Source organism: Metopolophium dirhodum, chromosome 7 (genome assembly GCF_019925205.1).
Source record: "Metopolophium dirhodum isolate CAU chromosome 7, ASM1992520v1, whole genome shotgun sequence".
NCBI lineage: Eukaryota > Metazoa > Arthropoda > Insecta > Hemiptera > Aphididae > Metopolophium > Metopolophium dirhodum.
The window spans coordinates 38,338,219-38,359,607 of NC_083566.1; the positions used below are offsets into that span (position 1 = coordinate 38,338,219).

At 24.7% G+C, this 21,389-nt stretch overlaps 2 protein-coding genes across 3 annotated transcripts; both read right to left on the reverse strand.

The window, feature by feature from the left end:
• Positions 1-96: 96 nt before the first annotated feature.
• Positions 97-6,713, reverse strand: LOC132948945 (beta-parvin). The gene is made up of 8 exons (XM_061019648.1): positions 6,435-6,713; positions 5,374-5,463; positions 5,119-5,292; positions 4,436-4,533; positions 4,193-4,360; positions 3,963-4,103; positions 3,652-3,895; positions 97-1,240 (listed from the first exon to the last, which is right to left on the reverse strand). Exons 1-8 carry the CDS (start codon positions 6,556-6,558, stop codon positions 1,164-1,166), a joined length of 1,116 nt encoding a protein of 371 aa, XP_060875631.1. The 5' UTR covers positions 6,559-6,713; the 3' UTR covers positions 97-1,163.
• Positions 6,714-8,026: 1,313 nt separating this feature from the next.
• LOC132949217 (cyclic AMP-dependent transcription factor ATF-6 alpha) lies at positions 8,027-21,250 on the reverse strand. 2 transcript variants are annotated; one of them, XM_061019988.1, is made up of 14 exons: positions 21,003-21,250; positions 15,658-15,701; positions 15,415-15,541; positions 15,258-15,358; positions 15,011-15,188; positions 14,865-14,930; positions 14,312-14,526; positions 14,109-14,249; positions 13,882-14,024; positions 13,618-13,818; positions 10,365-10,547; positions 10,067-10,290; positions 9,832-9,966; positions 8,027-9,749 (listed from the first exon to the last, which is right to left on the reverse strand). In XM_061019988.1, exons 1-14 carry the CDS (start codon positions 21,046-21,048, stop codon positions 9,652-9,654), a joined length of 1,902 nt encoding a protein of 633 aa, XP_060875971.1. In that variant the 5' UTR covers positions 21,049-21,250; the 3' UTR covers positions 8,027-9,651. The 2 variants fall into 2 exon arrangements, with proteins under 2 accessions (XP_060875971.1, XP_060875970.1); XM_061019987.1 differs by lacking the exon at positions 21,003-21,250 and adding an exon at positions 18,723-19,147.
• Positions 21,251-21,389: the final 139 nt, after the last annotated feature.

Here is a 21,389-nt window from a genome sequence, read left to right on the forward strand (position 1 = left end):
GCATCTAACCCCCAAATTACGCCACTGGGGCGTAGTCCCTACACTGGCTACACCACCCATGATATCAAATATTATAAAGAAAAACACCGATTCAAATTGTCACGAGTACAATATTTATCAAAATATATAATAATTCAGTTACAATCAGTGATAATGTGAATACCAAGTGATACGCATACGCCGGTATAAATATAATATAATATTTAATAGTCACAACAATTTTACACTATTTATAATCAATGATACATATTTGTATATAAATAGCTATTAAATCCGTAGAATGATAGAGATAATGCCATTATTTTAATAATTATTGAGAACTTCTCAAGATTGTAAATAAAAATACGTTTCCTGATTTGAAAAAAAAATGTTTATTTTGTATTTTTATTTACTCTAAATGAATAATAATATTAATAGGTACACAATTAGAACCTAATTATCATAATTAAGCCGAAGCTTCGTCCGCAATTGCAGACTTGTGGTCCAGGCCAGTCCGACTATGATTATATATGTATACCTATCATAAAGTATAAACATCTAAAATGCACATTTTTTATTGTTACTCTTAATTTTGTTAATTTAGTAATAAATATTGTATTCAAATATTTCAAATCATAAAGATTAATATTATTTCATATTTAAAAAGTTATTTACCAAAAATAAATAGGATGAAAAACTCATTCAAATTTAAAATCCAACAAGACTACTTGTCTACTTAAACAAATATTAGTCATTAAGTTTATGATAATATGGACTATAGTTAAACATTGTAAAATGTATATTGGTTTGTGAATGAAACAATAAAATATTGGTAAAATATGAAATGTTATAATACCTATAATAAAATATTAAATAATATTTCTAAATTAATAAATAGTAAATACATAGAATTAGTTAGTTAGTTGTCTTATTATTATAACAATTGCATATAAAATATAGTATAATAGTATAATATGAAAACTTAAATAATACCAAAATATTTTAATTATAACATTGATTGTCAAGGTATTACTATAGCAAATCACTTAATTATTGGATTAGTGCAGTTACCTTATTTCATACATCAAGTGCATATATCTTGTATTCGATTACCAATGATGTCACTTAAATATATGTTACATTTCATTAAGATTATAATTCTCAATTATTAGATCTGGTTTTGATTAGTATACATTTTTATACTTGGTAAAAAGATTATAAAGCACTCTTAAAGTTGACTTCAAATCCAAGTTTACAATATCTAAATAAAAAAAAAAAAAATTATTATTGACTTATATTATTAAATTACTTATACTTTTTGGTAATTTATATATTGAACAAATTAAACATATTATTTGAATAAAAAATATAATTTTGAGTAATAAAGCAAGAAAACAGATCTAAAATTTGGATGAAATTTTTTTGTTTATCAATATTAGATTCTGAGTGGAACAATAAATGTATTGATTTTACAATGATGTGTGTTTTTTTTTTGTGTCTGTCATCACCTTTTAGAACAGTAAAAGTGATTGGATTTTCTTCATGCATTTGAAAATAAAAATCAATTTTTATATGCCCTAACTCAACCAGTAGATACCTACTACTGTTGGTACGTAGAAGGCTACATGGTTAATAGAAGGCTCCTAGGTTATTGTTTCAAAGGCAGATGAAAAAAATTAAAAATCCTTTGGTCACAGTTTTTATTTATAAGCATTTAAAGTTCAAATCTTGACAAAATATGGAAAAATCACGAAAATTAGCAAATTATTTTGAGTTGAGAATTCATAAAAATTTTTCTTTTTAAATCTAAGATTTGAAAATGTGATACAAGATTATCTATAAGTTAATCTATATTTATCAAAAAAAAAATGTCTACAAGAAAGACAAATTAAATTTTTATGAGCGTCTGAAATTTATATTTTTACAACATTTGATATACACTCATTTATCAAATTTATAATTTATTAATTATATTGTAGTTAAAAATGTATAAAATTTTTAACTTTTATGGCCAAGGATTGAAAATTTAAAACAAGGCTCAACGTAAATAGGTTATATATAAATTACTTTATTCACAAATATACTTGGTAATATCATAGGCTGACTGACCGTTTTCGCTCAGAATGGTTTTTTTTATACAATGATATTATATCATTAAATTCAAATTTAACACCATCCACTGCAGTGACCCACTTGTAACCTAGTGTACAGCAGACCGACATCCACTCACCCACCTTTTTGTAGTATTTATAGTGGTACATTGTCGATCCATAATAAACATGCAAGGTAGCGAAAAATGGTGTGTAAAAATCCTCAGTCACAGTTTTTATTTGTAAGCATTTAAATTCAAATCTTGACAAAATACAGAAAAATTAGCAAATTATTTTGAGTTGAGAATTCATGAAAATTTTTTTTCTAATCTAAGATTTGAAAATGTAATATAAGACTATCCATAAGTTTTTCTACCTTTATCAAAAAAAAAAATGTCTACAAGAAAGTCAAATTAAATTTTTATGAGCGTTTGAAATTCATATTTTTACAACATTTGATATTCACTCGATTTCTCATGTAACGATTTTGCTATTTTGTTGTAATTAAAAAACAAATAACTGTAGATACTTTAAAATTTCACTGAATGTTTGTATTCGCATTTTCTATACACGATAAAATTTTGAAAATAATTTGACTCTTTTTGACCTAACCGTTTTTGCTCAGAATACAATGATATTATATCATTGAATTCAAATTTAACACCATGTATTACAGTGACCCACTTGTAACATATTGTACAGCAGAGCGACATCCACTTACCCACCTTTTTTTTACTTGAACTTTGAACTTCCCAAAGATTTGGTTTTAAGAACTAAAATATTTATTAAATGGAATAAAAAAATGATATGCATTTTAAATGTTCTAACCAAGGGGTCCAACCTACAACACTACTGGCAACACCAAGCTAATTGATGTTTTGAAAATATATTAGTTTTTACTGTTTATAATTTATTTATTTATTTATTAAAATATTTTACGGGCTTGGACCTAATTAGTAATGATATGCATTTATCAATACATAGCATTTGAAAATATTATTTAACAATAAAAATAATGATTTGTATACAACAAAAGAAAACACAATCAATATTATATACATATATCAATTTTAATGCCTAAATAGGTTAGCGGAATAAATATGATTTGAAAATTAGTAAAGAAAATAGAATAAAATGGATAGTTGTTATATTTATTTACAAATTGTATGATTCTTATGAGTGGTATGTTAGTAGCATAATTAGTAGTTTGAGATTTTAAAGAATAAGGTTAGCTGAGGAAACTTTGAATGATAGACGGAGTAAGAAGTTAGGACAGTCAATATAGCCATTTAATGATTTATAAATAAAATATAAATCAAGCCTGATTCTGCGCTGTTCAAGGCATTCAATATTTTGGTAAGTAAGTAAAGGATGGTAATTGATAAGATGTATTGGGAGTTCTGGCCTTCTGAGTATATTACACTTGAAAGTTAAAAAATGTAACAACTCATTTTGAACTTTCTTGATAGTAGTTATAACTTACAATTTATCATTACCTCTCTATTATCATCAAGTCCTATCTATCCCTAAACAATTAAATAAAAATCTATTTGTTAAAACTTTAAGAAATAAAATATGTTACCTTCAGGTCTAGCTTTAGGCGCAGCTAGTCCAATTTCTTGCATTAAATCAAATGCCACATTGACATTATGTACTTTCTGTTCAAAATTTTGAGGTGACAAATTAAATGAATATAGTGGCACAAAAAACCCTTCAAGTAATCCCATTAATAAAGTCAAGTAAACACCATCATGGAATTGTGTGTCTAAATCTTGAACTTCCATGTTAATTTTATTCAAATGTTTGTTAACAAATGTCACCAAAGACTGAAAAATCCAATAAGGCAATAACAATATAAAATTAAACTCTGAAAAATAATTTTGTATTTCATACTTTTTTAACCACTTCTAATTTGTCAGGTGCATGATCAAACAATGTATCAAAAGCATCACGCTCGCATCTCATACCAAGATCATCGTACCTGGATGTAATCTCTTCAATTACAGTTCGATTTTTCAAAACTCCATCACGTTTCTATATGAATATTATTTAATGTTTAGAAGAATGAATCATAGAGATGATCAATACTATTTAAATGTATATTATATTTATTTTAAAAACACCTGTACAATCACTACATTGACAGTGACATTTTCAGGAAGACGAATTGGCGCTCGAAAATGACGAGCTAGTGATACCAATAAATGCAAAATGGCTACAAGGTTTTTAGAATGAACACTTTCAACACTCCATTTTTGTTGTGATAGTCTGTTACCTGTCAGACCCAAGATCTAGAAAAATAAAATAAATTTTAAAGAGTTCTTAACTTTTAATCAAAATGGGTTTAAATTTCAGCGTTTACTCACATTGTTTACAGATCCAAGAACAACATACAATTTTTGTTTTTGCCCTTCCTCGGATTGAGTAACTTCAGGAACATCCAACTTTTCGTTAGTCAATTTTTCTAGAAATAATGTGTATTAATCATTGAATATTATTTATAAAATAAAAAAAATATTTAAGATTAGTTGAAACAAATATAGGTTTATTATATTATATAATATATATTTAATTATAAATAGTTTAGAACACTGTATTTTTGTATAATTAATATACATCAAACAAATTACATAGATACACAATTAATATATATTTTTGAACTAAAATCAAGATAAATTTTAAATTTATAAATATATTTTCTTCCTTTTGTTAATTTGTTAAATGTATACAGAGAAAAAATATTATCTTGTAATAATTTAATCAATTAATCAGCCATCAGGTTAGTTAAAAAAAATTCCAATTTGTCACTAATTCCTTAAATGAACTAATACCACAGAATAGACTAAATATTTTGATCTATTGCTATTGGTTTTATAATAGACATTGACCAGGCAATAAGAATATTTGTATTGCATGGGTTATCTTTCTATTATAAATTAAATACTAATATTGTAATATTGTATACAACGTATAATATTTTTCTTATTTAAAGTTTATTTTTACTAAATTCTTTATTTCCTTAATACTAAAGTTACGTTTAATTATTTACCATATAGTTTTTGTAAAACTTGTCCATCATATAGATCTTGTTCTAGATTTTTAACAATGATTCGATGATCAGCTAACACATCATTTACCCAATCAATTAAAATGTTCATTAACTCTTGTAATTTAGGATCAGAATAGGACTTTGGTTCCACCATAGTCCGTTCTTCATTTTCCTCTACAATATTAAGTAATACAAATAATTAAACAATATATTTTCTCTTTTTAAGTTTTGAGTAGGTATAAAATAATTAAGTACCAAGAGTATATTCTTCTGGAGGAACATCAGCCATAGCCGGATTGCCTGGCGAGTCGATAGCATATTTACCCTCTTCCTGAACTTCTTGCACTTTAACAATGTCAAATTTATATTATTCGAGTAATACCTCAATGACTAATTGATGACCAGAGCTCAAGACTTCTAGCATTATTTGTTTATAGTAAATTAGAATATATCAGAATAAGCTATAGTAAATCAAACATATGTAAATATTTTTTCTGCTATTCTGCTAACTATTAATTAATGTGGAAAAATAATTATGTAGATACTTATGCGGTATGTACATTGTACATTGTATATTATGTTTATGTGAAAATGTAAGACTAAATTCCTATTCAACAAAAACAACAATGGTTGTTCAAAATGTATAGTGCTGTACCCTGAACATATATCTTGCAGATCGCTGTTTATCCAAACTGTATCGTGTAGAGCATTCACCAAATGATACTATGTTTATGAATAAAATTGTTTCGGTAATATGCTTTTATGAAAGTGGATATTGCGTTTATTGTACATAACTTATCTATTTTTTTATTTTATACAGCATATTGTGTGACTTAAAGAGCCTATTACAGTAGAAGCTACCTGGGCCAACACAAATTAGGGATGTGTGATATTTAGTATGAACTAATTCAAATTAATGTATTAAATGTTAATTTAAGTTAATTTGTTTGCATAAAGTTAAAATCTTGAAATACAAATTAAAAACCGCTCCAAAAGTAGAGCTTAAATCGTTAACATAGTCTTACATTTATATTTCATGAAATTATACCAATTTCTTAGGACCGATTTATAGACCCAATCAAATACTTTATGACAATACAGGACAACTAAAATCAAAAATTGCGACACATGTATACCCTCTGAGCAGTATAAAGTATTTCCCCCAATCCTCCTCTGTATTATATTGCATATTTTACATTTATTCAAGGCATATCATAACGCATACCTATTTTATAATTTTCTAGTGCTATAGCCCTATAAGACTATAAGTCTCGGGCACTGGTGATGACCATATAAGGTAACGTTGAAGTGCTTACCTTCCTTTATTCGCTTTTTACGTCCTAGCGTCCCAATTTTGTCCCAAAATGTTGTCTCTTCTTTGCTATCATCTTTCCTAAACGAATTCTGTGGTTTAGGAGATTTTGATCTTGGAGAAGTCATTTTAAAATTAAATTTTTAGAATTAAAACTGGTGAATGGTGATAAAAATTATGTTTTGAAAACTGATAAGAAGTACTTACAACAAGATAAGAAATTTAGCTGATCCCACGATTAAAGATAGTGGTTACCCAACGAATCTAGAAAAGTGTCTACCGCAATGAATCTCCATTATCAGTATTAAACAGCTTGAGACCATAGATAATACATAACCTTATGTATTATCTATGCTTGAGACTTACGCACTAGCGCTTATTTATTGTAGTGAATGCAATTACTTTTCAAATGTTAATTGTAGTTCCGTGATAGCCACTATGACATATAAGCGCTAGTGCTTAAGTCTCCAGCTGTTTAATTTAACTTTAATACTGATTATAGAGATTCATTTCGGTAGACACTTTTCAAGAATGGGAATCATGGGTCGATGGCATGAACTAAGATAACTAAGACTTTTTTTATATCAATTACCATACTTACTTGATTAAAAATCAAGAAAGTAAAAACATAATTATTAATTGTAAAATCAATACATTCATCGCTCCGCTTAGAATCTAAAATTAATTCAGCGTTCCGTAATAGGTACCTACCTACTAATAGTAAAATAAGTTACTCTAATAGCAATATCAAGTCGATAGACCATCTCCGCTTATAATTATAATTTCGTATACAATGATAGATATTATATTGAATAACCCCATCTATTACAATGACCCACTCGACTGTACAGCAGAGCAATTCCTACTTGCCAAAATTTTTTTAGTTTTTTGATACTTTCGGTCAAAAAGTTTTAAAACAATACAATTTGTTTCTCATAAGTTGTCCTTCAAGCAAACTAAAAATACAACTATTTTAAATGCATTATAAAGGACAATTGACTCATCTGGTGGGGGCGGCATGAAATCCAACATCATTAACATTATTTACCTTTTTTTAAGTTTCAATTTCCTGGCTTTTTATTTCTAGATGGATAAATGTCTAGATTCACATACAAAATATATACATAATGTCATACATATCATACATAATGTATAGATTTTGTCTTACAAGTTACATACGTACAAATATGTATGAACATATTTTTGTATTTGCATTATTGCTTTAAATACTGAAATAACACGTTTTTTGTAATAGACTATAATTTGGTTTAGATGAAATCATGATTTATATCTCCATACCCAAGTGGAAGTAAATCCTAAGACAGGCCAATTTTACATTAAAATTTGATGTATAAAATGTTTCATTTATTTATATAAAATACATACAAAACAAAAATCACACTAATATAGTAATATTATACTATATTTTATAACACTTAAAGAAAACAAATTATAATAATAAATATAGTTGAATCTCACTTAAAACCAAAACAAATAAATAAATCTACCTCATTTTTTTTGAAAGGAACCATTAAAGAAATACATAAATAAATTTGTTCTAACATAAATTAAAATATAAAATAAAACAATCTTAGATACCTATATTTTGATCATAATATATTTGGAAAAATGAGTTAAATTAATTCATAGTAAATTATTGATTGCTTAAAGTTATATCTAATAAGACTTAAGGAATATTATAAAATTACGAACCAATTTAATATTTTATTTTTAGTACAGTATAATATAGAATCAAGATCACGGACTAAGATAGGTTATCAGCATGGATGTATATACCACTATAATGTACGTCTGTGGTTATCAGGTAATAAGTTTAATATATCTACCACAAATCTATGTGGTACGATTATTTACATAGTGGTATCTACATTAGACAATGCAAATATAAAATAAAAACTATCATCAGCATTTAATAGTTTATTATTGTTATTGTCTATGCTATATAATTATACAGTAATCTTAATAACTCAAAGTTGAAGATAAATAAATAAAAACAAATTAACCAATCTAAATTTGAATGGTGTAACTAAAAAAAGGATATAATATTATATATTAGACAGTTTTTAATACTGGTAGGATTGGACAGGTATATTAATTTAGGTTTTTAATATTGGTAGGTGATAAAATAGGTATGAAAGCAATAATCACCATAATAAAAAAAACTAGTTTTAAGTAGTTTTTTATGAATTGTTAATCCAAACCAAAAAAAAATACAATAATAACTAGGGCTGGGATATTAATACCATAAAAAAAAAATGCTATTATGTCCTAAAAATTCTGAATAATGCATGAAAAAAATGTACCAATTTTTTTTAACTTCAATATAAATTCTATTATAAATTTGGTTTAAATGACAATATACATTTTAAAGGATTGTAAATAGTTTTACAGATGAAACTGATCATTTTGGTCTTTAATAAGTTTAGATTATATATTTATTTAACTGTAAATAGTTAAAATTTGTTAAATGTATATAAAAATCATGTAAGAGCTTAAAATAAAATTTTTAATTCAAATTTTCTCAAGAACTTCGAAAATGCTCCAAAAATCTTAAAATCATTTAAGGAATGAACAAAATTACCAACAATTAAAAATCGTCAAAAAATGCAAAATTAAATCTTTTTACTCTGATTCAAAAATATTTGAAATGTGTGTTATAGAAAGAACATCCCATAGAAAGATTCAGACAATAATGAAAAGTATATCGAAATCCCAGCCTTAACAATAACAAATATACATCATTCAGTAGACTTAGAATAGGATATTTTTAAGTATTAATTGTTAAGATAAAACACTTAAACCATGGATTATAATGAAAATATCTAAAGAATTGAAAAAAACTAAGTTATTACGACTAGCTGTATAATGAATTATCTACAGTAAAGTTTAAAGAATCTAAAAAATAAAATATATTAAATTAATTTTTAAATAATATAATATATTATATTTTTATATTTTACTGCATATGATAATTTGCTCAATAATTATAAATAGGGTACATATCTAAAAATAATTCAATTATATCATATATCATTAGTTTAACTTTCCAATTGAATGCCACTTTTTAGAGGAAATAGTAAACATAACGATTCATATTATTAATATATGGTTTAATAGATATGCTTATAAGAAAAAAAATTGCATTCAATCATAAAAGCTTTTTGTTGAGATATGATTTTTGAATTCAAAACATTGAAATATTAGTAACTTGGAAGTTCATGATTCATTTTGCTAAACATTGAACCAGAGTAACTTTGTCGTACAAAATAGGGCTTGTGTGGTATATCATTTCTATGGTCTGTAAAAAAAATTAAAATCTTTTTAGTTTCAAGTAAACATTACTTGTTTGATACAATTTTTTTATAAAAAAAATTTAATACCCTGGTGCTGTTTTAAGTTTGATGAAATATTATTTTTAAAATCATTATGATGTCTTAAGTGAGTGTCTCGAATATGTAATGTTTTTGTATCAGTTACTGCACAATCAATTTGAATCATAGTGACAAAATCCGAACCTATGAAAAAGTCAAATTTAAGTATCCAATTATTATTTTTAATGTATTTATAGAATCTATCTATTATAATAGGTATGTAATTTAATATATTTATTCTTACCATTTGATGATAAAGTTGGAAAAACAAGTGACATCTTTGGACGAAGGGTAGTATTAGAAGCATTATGGCTCGCTGGTAATAATAAATGATCACCAGAAAAAGATACAACATAGAAAGTATCATCTTGCCTTTCAATGGAGTCAAATAAGCTTTCTTTACTATCTAACTTTAACTGACCAAATATTTCTATGAACTCATTGTTGGATGGAACATGCTTTCTTTTTCTATGAATTTAATATAATTAATAACAGATTTTATTATGTGTTATTAACATGAAATGTCATGTCCATGTACTTACTTAAAATTCCTTTTTTGTAATTTTTCCGTTTTTTTGTCTTTGTTTCCTCCAGTGTATTCATTATGTCTGGAATGTTCAATAGAAGTACTTATAATTGGAGGTTCAACATAAGCCATTGATAAGTTATCATTCAGTAACTTTAAATTCTTTGGTTCAATCCATTTTCGAAGTTCACTATCAATTCTGAAAATTAAAATGTATGATTGTTTTGCTTCCACAACTAAGATAACTAACTGACTAACAACTTCTAACTAGGATTTACATACATCATAAACACTATTAAAAATAAATCAATTTAAAAGTGTTTGTTTAAATTTATTTAATTATTTAATTACTATATATTAAATATTTTTATCAAGTAGGTACCAAACGAAACCCAATAATAAAATTATAAAATACATGAAAATTAGTTCTTAATTATTGGGAAACAAATAACAAATTATCTACCATACATTTGTCATTTTTAATATAAACGCTTGGCTCTTCACTTACAGAAACGAATAAAATGTAAAAAATACCTAATTCCCACTATATTATCCAATTAGTGGTTAATTATTAATAGATATTTATGATCCATACATTTTCTTTGAAGTGAAAAATATAGGGTAGTGTGCTGTCACACTAACCTAACCAAAAAAAATTGCAGTTAAAAATTTTGAAAATTGCAAATATAATAAAATTATTATTTTAGAAATATTAATAAAAGTAATAAGTAGTATTAATAAATTTCTATTTTAGATTCTGAGCGAAGCAATGAATGTATTGATTTTATAATGATGTAATGTTTTATTTTTTATTTTTGTGTCCGTCATCACCTTTTAGGACAGTAAAAGTGATTGGATTTTCTTCAACAGTAACTTTTCTGATAGGAAAGTGAATCTAGTTGGTACTTTGGGGGATCAAAAGTAAAAATTTCCCAGTAGTTTTCAAAAGCGATATGAAAAACAAAAGAAAAATTAAGGAAAAACGGGAATTTTTACGCAAAATCTGTTTTAGAGAAAATCGATTTTGGTTTTTGGTGTAACTCTAAAACAAATTACCGTAAGGACATGAAATGTTGACTGAATGTTTATAATTGCATTTCCTATACACCATAACATTTTCCAAATATTTTGAGCTGTTTACGACCATTGTCAGTTTTCAATTTTTTTAGTTTTTTTTTCTATAAATATCAATAAAATTTTATCTGTTGAGTAAAAAAGCTTGAAAATTTAATAGAAGGCTCCTAGGTTATTGTTTCAAAGGCAGATGAAAAAAATTAAAAATCCTTAGTCACAGTTTTTATTTATAAGCATTTAAAGTTCAAATATTGACAAAATACGGAAAAATCACGAAAAATAGCAAATTATTTTGAGTTGAGCATTCATAAAAATTTTTCTTTTTAAATCTAAGATTTGAAAATGTAATATAAGATAACTCATAAGTTCATCTACCTTTATCAAAAATAAAATGTCAACAAGAAACTTAAATTAAATTTTTATGAGCGTCTGAAATTTATATTTTTACAACATTTGATATTCACTCGATTTCTCATGTAACAATTTTCTTATTTTATTGTAATTAAAAAACAAATGACTGTAGATACTTGAAAATTTCACTGAATGTTTATATTAGCATTTTCTATACACCATAAAATGTTGAAAATATTTTGACTATTTTCGACCTAGTTTTTTTTTCTATAAATATCTTTAAAATTTTATTTGTTGGGTAAAAAAGCGTGAAAATTTAATATAAGGCTCCTGATATATCGTTCTAATAGCAGTTGAAAAATATTAAAAATACATAGGCACAATTATTTTTTTATAAGCATTTAAAGTTCAAATGTTGATAACATTTATCAAATTTATAATTTATTAATTATATTGTAGTTAAAAATGTATACAATTTTTAACTTTTATGGCCATGGATTGAAAATTTAAAACAAGGCTCGACGTAAATAGGTTATATATAAATTACTTTATTCACAAATATACTTGGTAATATCATAGGCTGACTGACCGTTTTCGCTCAGAATGGTTTTTCTTATACAATGATATTATATCATTAAATTCAAATTTAATACCACCTATTACAGTGACCCACTTGTAACCTACTGTACAGCAGAGCGACATCCACTTACCCACCTTTTTAAGATTAAAATTAAACATTATTAGTTATATTAATCAGACTAATTATTTTAATTGGTTCTTACTGTTATATTATAGATATTAGTTAAATTCTTCAACATTGTGTATCAAATATAATTTGAAACAATTGAAGCATGCTATAAAATATGGTAATTGAGTTTTAGATTCTGTATGTATAGCGATGAATGTATTGTAACTATTCATAATAATGTTTTTTTTTCTTTATCCTTTTCAAATTTCTCGATTTTTTTAAAAACTATTGTCGATATAATCTTTTTTATTCAGTAAAAAAGCTTGAAAATGTAATGGGGTTCTGCATAGCAGTTCAGATATTAAAGATACATAAACATGATTATTTTTTGTATATATTTGAAGTTAGGTTTAAAAACAAGTTTCTTTACTTTAAACAAAAAAAAAAGTTTACCGAAAAGTAACATTAATTTTTTATAAGCATTTGAATTTAAAATGTTTACAATATTTAATATTCAGCGGTAAATTATCAAATTCCAATTAATTGATTTTAATATGTTGTTGTAATTTAAAAACTAATAACTGTAGACACTTGACATTTTCACTGTGCTATTTATAGCCATATTAAATTATTTTTCAGTTAGGAAATTTAAAGTTTTTTTTCTCATAACATTAGAAATTTTATTAGAAGATTCTCAACAAGTTCTACTTATATAAAAGAAAAAGTTAACCGAAAAGTTATGCCTTTTATAACCATGAGATATTTTCAATTTGTTTTTTGATTATTAAATTTGATCATTTATACAAGTATGCTAGGGTGACAAAACATCACTACATATATTGATTTAATGATTTTTCAATTGAATAATTCAAGCATATATTTTTGTCAAACTAAAACACATGTGTTTACAAAAATTTACAGTACCCTCCTCCACAGTTAAAAACTACCGAATAGCATAAGTTGCCGCGGGTTAATTAATAAAAAAAAAAATTCAAGTATAACACATCCATTACAATAACATGTTCGACAACTGTTGTACAGCAGAGCGGTATCCACTTGTCCACCTTTTTTTAAAATATTAATGTACTTTATAAAATTTAAATATCTTAAATACAAAAATATTTATAATCTACTTAAGTAAAATAATTGTACTAACCTTTTTGATTCAGATACATTTATAAATGTTGGACACATCAAATGTTCAGTAGCATTCAATGATGAATTAGTGTCTTCAAAATCACTGACCCATAATAGATTTCTGCTATGAAAGTTTATGTTTTCAATATTTTTGGTTTTGTAATTTTCCCCAAGGTTCATTTGTATTTCTGATTTATCAAATTGTCTTGTATTGAAAAGCCTAAGAAAAAAAATGTATTTAAATAAAAAATAAAAATATGTGTTATCACGTATCAGTAATTACCCTGAAGGAACGATATTTAAAGAAATCATTAAAACTACTGATAATATAGCTGTAGCTTTTTTGGCTTTTTTGATAATAGGTCTGTCTGTTATTGAAGATAATTTGTCAAAAATTTTGAGCCTTTCCTTCAATGCTGAATTTTCCTAAATAGAAAGGAATGTTGTTTTAGTAAAATTAATAGTTAATATTTGTGTACTATTAAGTTGAAAATGTATTTATTGACTAACAATTTTCAATTCCAAATTTTCTTTTTCCAATATAGTTATTTTTTCTTCTAATGATGTTACGTATTCTTTTTTCTTTTTACGAGATAAACTTGCTGCTTCTCGATTTCGTATCATGCGTTGATGTCGTTTTATTGCACTTAACTAATAAATACATATAATAGTTATTAAATATACTTTGTTTATTTTAATCATACATTTTATACTTGATTATATTGTAAAGTAGAAGTAGAATAGTTTTTAGACTTTGCTATATCAATCTCAACTGCCGGCAATGTCAATTGAGTATTAACTTCTGTAGTACTTGTTACTAATGGTATTACAGCTGGTACATTTAAATCAACTTGTTTTTGTTTTTGGAATTTGGTTATTTTTGAAAATTGATCTGAAGTTAGTATAATCTTACGTGGAAAAGTTTTTGCTAAAAATTTGAAAATCATAATTATATTATAACTAAAACATAATTTTTGTTTTTATTATACATCTGACATTTAGCCACTATAGGTATTCATCAGCATTGCATGATATAGCTATGTGAAATAAAAAAATACATTTGGACCCCCCTCCCCCCCCAAATATAAACAAAACATTTTTTTTTTACCTTATGATGTATCTTACAAGGTTTTTCAAAGTAAACAGATATTGTATTTGCTCTGGAGTGGTTTATTTAAAAGTCATCAAAAATGTATTAGTATCCCTTAATTTAGAGGCAAAATGTCAGGGACTGTTTGTCCTAATAGTTTTTATAATACTAATTACCAAATGATTTTGAAATTGTAACAGGAGATTGATTAGTTTGATCAGTCAGCATTGAAGACACATTGACTAATAAATGTAATAAAATTACAAAATTAAAAACACTCTAAAAATTAGTTTTAAAAATAATTTATCAAAATATAATTTACAATTATTATTTATTAAAATATTATTAGTTCTAGAAGCTGCATTTAATATTGGTTTAATTGGAGCTGGAGATATTTTCAATTTTGGAAGTGTTTGAATCCCACTCTTAGATTTTAGAGCAATTACAGTATTGGTATCACAAATTGTATTCATATTTGGTAATATTATTCTCGGTAATACCTTTTACAAAAAAAAGAAAATTATTATATTAAATAAACTAAAACTTAATAAATATATTATAACAAATACTTGGTTTGAATCAAATGATGATTGTGAATCACCACTAGGCATTGACCCGTTTGAAGAAGGAGATGATGGAGGTGATGTATAGTTTTTCTCTAAATCAATACCTAAAATATTTAAATAAATTATTCTACAGATAAAATTATAATTGAAACAATATTACCATTTTCAAAACATGATTCAATGTTCCATTGCATCATGTGATCAGTATCTAGATCGCTAACTCCTGTATTGAATTTTATATCATCTCCAAAATAAGACGAAAATGATTCCATCTTAAGCTCATCAAACTAAAATGAAAAAATTCTTTTTAGTTAATAACAAGTATAAATAAAGCACGGCAAAAAAATAATGTTCATTCAGTATTTATTAGTTATCATAATATAAATATATAACATACGCTTACCTCAAATAGTTCATTCTTAGGTTCGACCAATACATCCATCATTTCTAAAAAATACATATAAATACAATTTTTACTTTAGTCTATAACATAATTATTTCTTTGTGCAAGTTATTAATTATTAGTTATAATCAATGATATTAAGTATAAGTAACAGTTTATTAGTAATCATTAATCAACAAGTATTAAGTAGATTAATAATTAATTATTAATTGAGCTATGATTCTAATTATTTTTTATTACATTTTGAGATCTTTTAAATTTAAAGGCATTTTTACATAGTAATGACTCAATCAAATTGTGTTAAATTTTGATTTTACTTTTATGATTATTATTTTAATACGAGTACAATTTACCTCCCTACATCTTTTAGTGTTTTAATTGAAAATAGTTGTAAAGAAAAAAAATACACTCACAAATTATAAGTAAAGTTTATAAAGTTTATAACTAAAGGATCCATCAAACATGTTCATAATGCATATGTATATTTTTTATAAGCATTTAAAAAACTGTTTTGTAGTAAACAATTTATAAAATCTTGTATAGCTTAAGTTTGAAAATCTAATACAAGGTTTCTCAAAAACAGTTCATACATAAACAAAAATATACAAACGTAATTGTTTTTTAAGGACGTTTTAAGTTAGTTAATTACAAAATTAAATATTTAAATGAAGAATAAATATTTTTAGTTATCTTGTTGTTATTTAAAAATATTATTCATGGGAATTTGAGACTTTTATGTATATCATTATATTTAATAGACACTGACATTCTCAAAACATTTAGATTCATTTTATGTAATTGTCTATTTATACCACAAACCTACTCACACCATTCTATATGGTAAATCGGTATTGACTCAAAAGTTAATAACAATAGTATAATATGAGATAAATATAAACTATAATAATAATAATAATTGAATAATATAATAAAATATGCAATGTTTTAGGCAAAAAATAATTTAAATTATACTACTCAAGTAGGTATATGTAATATTTCAATAGCAATATAAATATATCATAATAATATATACTGAGTAATAAATAGGTTGACAAACCGCCTTCGATCAGGATCGTTATTTCGTATGCAATGATTTATCATTGAATTCAAATTTAAAACATCCATTATAATCATAGTACCACAGTGGTTAGTGACCAACTCGAATGAGGCATACACTCTACACCAGTCACAAAACAACATAGCAGGGTGATGTCCTTTATTTTTGTGTCTTGTCATATGTACTTTAGAGCAGAAACAATTCTTAAATCTTCCACTTTAATGTAGTTTCAAAAGTACATTTTTTAGGATAGGTAATTAGGAAAAACAATCGAGAAGAACTAACTACAAAATATAGGGGAAAACTGGAATATTTAGGGATCACCAGCTTTTGTCTAATTAAAAAATGTTAATGTTAAAAACATTCATTTAAGTCAATTAGTTTAATTATTAATTTTTTTTTTAAATATTTAAATTATAATATATTAATATAAATATAGGTATGAAGTATTATTACTCTATGGTATAAATTATAATTTTTTTGGAAATGTTCATATATTTTTTCATATGTTTAACTTCTAACAATTTTTCATTTGTCAGGTTGTTTTGTTACATTCCGTATTAGTATTTTACAGAGTATTTTATATAGATATGGTATAGTTTTAAAAATATTTTGTTATTTTTAAGCTATTAATAGATATTTGAATTTTTAAAATTTATTTCGAAATGTTGAAATAATTGTATTTTCAAAATGTTTGAAAATTGAATTAAACGTTCCTTTATCCAAGGTATTTATAGAAATCTAAAAATATTATTAATACATTATTACAATTTTTTTTTTGGATAAGCGTTTGAAGTTCAAATTTTAATATAGATAACTTAGTTTTTAAAACACAAAGCGCCTCATAAGTTATTCTTACTGGAATTAAAAGAAAAGTTATTTAACACGTATTTAATGAAGTAACAAAAAATATTATAAAACAGAATTTTAGTAATTTTTTCAAAAATGAAAGTTGAATTTATGTTTCATTGATGCATCATGACGTATTCATTATTGTTTACTGATTACCTATGATCAATTTAAAATGTATAATAAATATAAATATAAATAATTATAAATAGGTATAACGTGTATAATAAGCCAACACATTTTATCTGATCCTAAAAAGTCCTTATTAACCAATTACTTTGATTACTATAAATAAACACGGGAAATTACATGATATATAAATGCACACATAAATAGCTAGGTGAATCCCAATTATTATTTATTATATCCTATTAAATTCCAAATGCATGTAAAAATGTTAAAATAAAATTTAAATAATTCATAAGTAATATTATACCTAAATGGCTAAATGTAAAAATTGTAGGTACCTATTGCAAATTCATGGAATAAAAAATGTTAATAAAAGTGTAGTAAATACATTACAGGTAATGTCCTTGAACTCGAGATAATATTGTATATACGGGTCAATGATCTTATATAAATCCGGGTACAATCCTGTGGCATGAGGAACACAGCAACACTAAGTAACTACAGTACTGCACTATCACTAAACTCAGAAGCAAAATAATGAGCGGTAGTTTATTTACTTTTAATTTAATCAGCAAAAACTGAATATTATCAATTATCGACGTGTATAACATGACAAATTATTTTATTTATGGTGTATAATTTATTAAACATATATATGACTTTATTAAATGAACCTTAAAAGAAAATAGTTATATTAAAATATCGAACTTCGTAACAAATATAATTGTACGTTAGTTATAATACATGATCAGGATATTTTTTGAATTAATATAAGTTACAAAAGTATAAATATTATAAACGACTAACACCATTATAGAATATATCATTAATTGTTCAATAATTCTGTATTATATTTGTACATAAGTAAAATTAAAATTAAAACGCTTCGTTAAATCTTTTCGTATATTTGAGACACAATAGGAAGTAAATTATATGATTCTTAAAAAGCTATAATAAATATATAGATTATTACCTTTACCCTAAGGTTTAAATGGTATATTTCTTATAAAAATAAAAATAAAATACTCACCAAATTCGTCATTATACCAAGGCAAAGTAGAAATATCGCTAGGATCTAATTTTGACATTACTTATATAAATTTAAAAGAAACAATAATATATAATATAATTTTCGAATTATTTTGTCAGATACAAAAATATAACCATTAAATGCCCAGACTCTATCGAAAATTAAAAACTAAAGGATAAAAAGGTCTTAAAAGTTTAATTTAATAATTATTATTTTTATTTATTCAAAATAAATATTAAAACTAACTGCTAACTGCAGATATACATAAACATAATATGCCGGCTAAGATAAAAAGATTAAAGAAAAACATGGTCTCTAATTTTTACGTTTTAAAACACTACACACGATACAGTTTATTCAGTGTAGCCACTTAATAATTGGCAATTATGTTTTTTTTGGCAAAATCGTTTTTTAATATCAACGTACAATAAACATCTTTATAATATTATGTCAATGCTGATAGATGGATAGATAATTATTATTTATTACTAATTAATCTACAACACAAATTTAAAATTAACGGCTGGGAAATCATGAAATACTCGACGATTTAAAATTAAAATATAAACGTATAATAAAACGGATTTTTGGGTTTTTATTTTTAAATATTTAGGGACCCGGTCCCGGTGGCAAGTTATTCAAATTTCCCGCAATTCCGTTAAATTTTAAAATTTTATTTTATACTCTAATTACTATCATAATTTTTTTTTTTTTAAATGGCGTTTATTGAAATTTACAATATGTACATTATATACAATACGTAAATATGATATGGTATAATAAAATAATATAAAAATGGCTTTGAGTAACGTGTAGGAAGGCTCGCAGTCGAGTCACCTTTTACAATGAATTAAAATTTTTATGAGTAATATAAATGTATTTTATAGGTTAAGAAAATCTCTGCACCAGTTGCGTTTGAGTCGTCTTGTGGGTTTGTCAGGAAGAGTTTTTGAGGCCAGTTGTGGTTCATAAGGAGTTTCTCATGAAAAACTATCTTAATTATAATACTTGTCCATTAATCTACTTCCCGATACCTGGGGTTAATATGATGTATTATAACAACAAAAATTACTCCCCAGGAAAATTCGAATTGTCGGATTTTGATATCTATTATTTTTATCTGAAATAAGAAAACTTTATCCAGGCCGCTACTGAACTCTGATTTTTTATTTTATTACAAGCAATAATTGATTTAATTAATCATTTTAGAAAAAAACTTAAAATTTTCTTATTTTTAAATATTGAAAACGGAGCTCAATGTGGCCTGTAAAATATTACCCTCTATTAGTTAAAAATAATAATCATTAAATTTGGTTGATTCCACAGGACAGGATCATTATTCCTGTAATGTTTTTTTTAGGACTAAATGTCATTGGCATAGGGTGCCATAAAAAAGGTTTGTCATTTTTACCAAAAAATACTGAAAGCTTCTAAAAAATATCATCAATATCAAATTGTTAATCGATAGAATGAACTTCCCAAAAAAGTGATCACAATAATTGCTGACTTTACTATATTCAATAATTTTATAATTTTCATAACTACTTTTTTATAAATTATAAATCTACAAACCGATCAATAACATTATTTATAATCAGTAAAAAAGTTTTTTTACTTTTATTAACTTATTATTATAATTTACTTATATTAAAACTATAAAAGACAATAAAAATTATATTATTAAACAATTTTTAAATTTTTATTATAATATATAGTTAGATGTAGACATTATATTATTCTGCATTTTTAAACTTGTATAGATGACAAAAAATTACTATAGTCCAAAACTGCACATTAAGTGCAAAGTAAAACAGTGCAATCTCCCCCAACATTTACATACTGCGCCAGGCTCATTTATTTGTATTTGAATTTTGAATTGTAAAACTATTTTGTTATAAATCAATAAAAATGTTTAAATTTGTGTAAAAACTTGTAGGTACAACATAAATAGTTTTTTGGGAGATATTTTTATAAACTTAATAATAGATAATATAGAATAATTTGATGGATACTAAAATGTTGTTTCTTTAAAATATATTAACTCAGTCATGATGAATTAACATCATAATTCACGGAATTTAAAATATCATGATTCATGACCATAATCCATGTAATATTTTTATATATTGAAAATTGTGATCTTTTAAAACGATTATTATTCAAATTATAATGATAGAGGTTGTCTATTACTAACATATTTATAATATATCCTACACAATCATTCGGATGTCAGTTAATATATTTTAAGTATGTTAGTAATAGACTACAGATATTCGTTACCTGATGAAAGGCGACAGGAAGAAGACAAAATGTGTTCGTTTGGCATCAATTGTTTATTTTTAAATTTAATTGTTAATAACAAAAATTTAAGTTGATTTATAAAAGAAAATTTTGAAATGTTCAATGAAAATACAAAACTAGAATTATCTAAAAAACAATCACGAAACAATAATATAATATTATTCTGTCAATAATTTCTTCATCCAAATTTTTTAACTATAAACACATATTATAGTTTATAGCTGCTAGTATACAACACTTTTTACTTCATGATAATTTGATAACATTAAACATTTGATATTAACTACGAGATACTATCGTGATACAACTGATACAACCATAGAACAACCATATTGATATCGATATTGGCAACATAAAATCTATAAC

Bases quoted from the DNA above. Each gene is read 5' to 3' on its own strand.
- LOC132948945 (XM_061019648.1), bottom strand. From the start codon at position 6,558: ATGACTTCTCCAAGATCAAAATCTCCTAAACCACAGAATTCGTTTAGG. The intron at 4,361-4,435 runs GTGAGTAAACGC...TTATTTTTCTAG, and splicing joins TTCTTGGATCTGTAAACAAT to ATCTTGGGTCTGACAGGTAA. The intron at 3,896-3,962 runs GTATGAAATACA...TGGATTTTTCAG, and splicing joins AATTAGAAGTGGTTAAAAAA to TCTTTGGTGACATTTGTTAA.
- LOC132949217 (XM_061019987.1), bottom strand. From the start codon at position 18,780: ATGTCAAAATTAGATCCTAGCGATATTTCTACTTTGCCTTGGTATAAT. The intron at 15,702-18,722 runs GTGAGTATTTTA...TGTATTTTTTAG, and splicing joins TTGGTATAATGACGAATTTG to AAATGATGGATGTATTGGTC. The intron at 15,359-15,414 runs GTAATATTGTTT...TAAATATTTTAG, and splicing joins TGAATCATGTTTTGAAAATG to GTATTGATTTAGAGAAAAAC.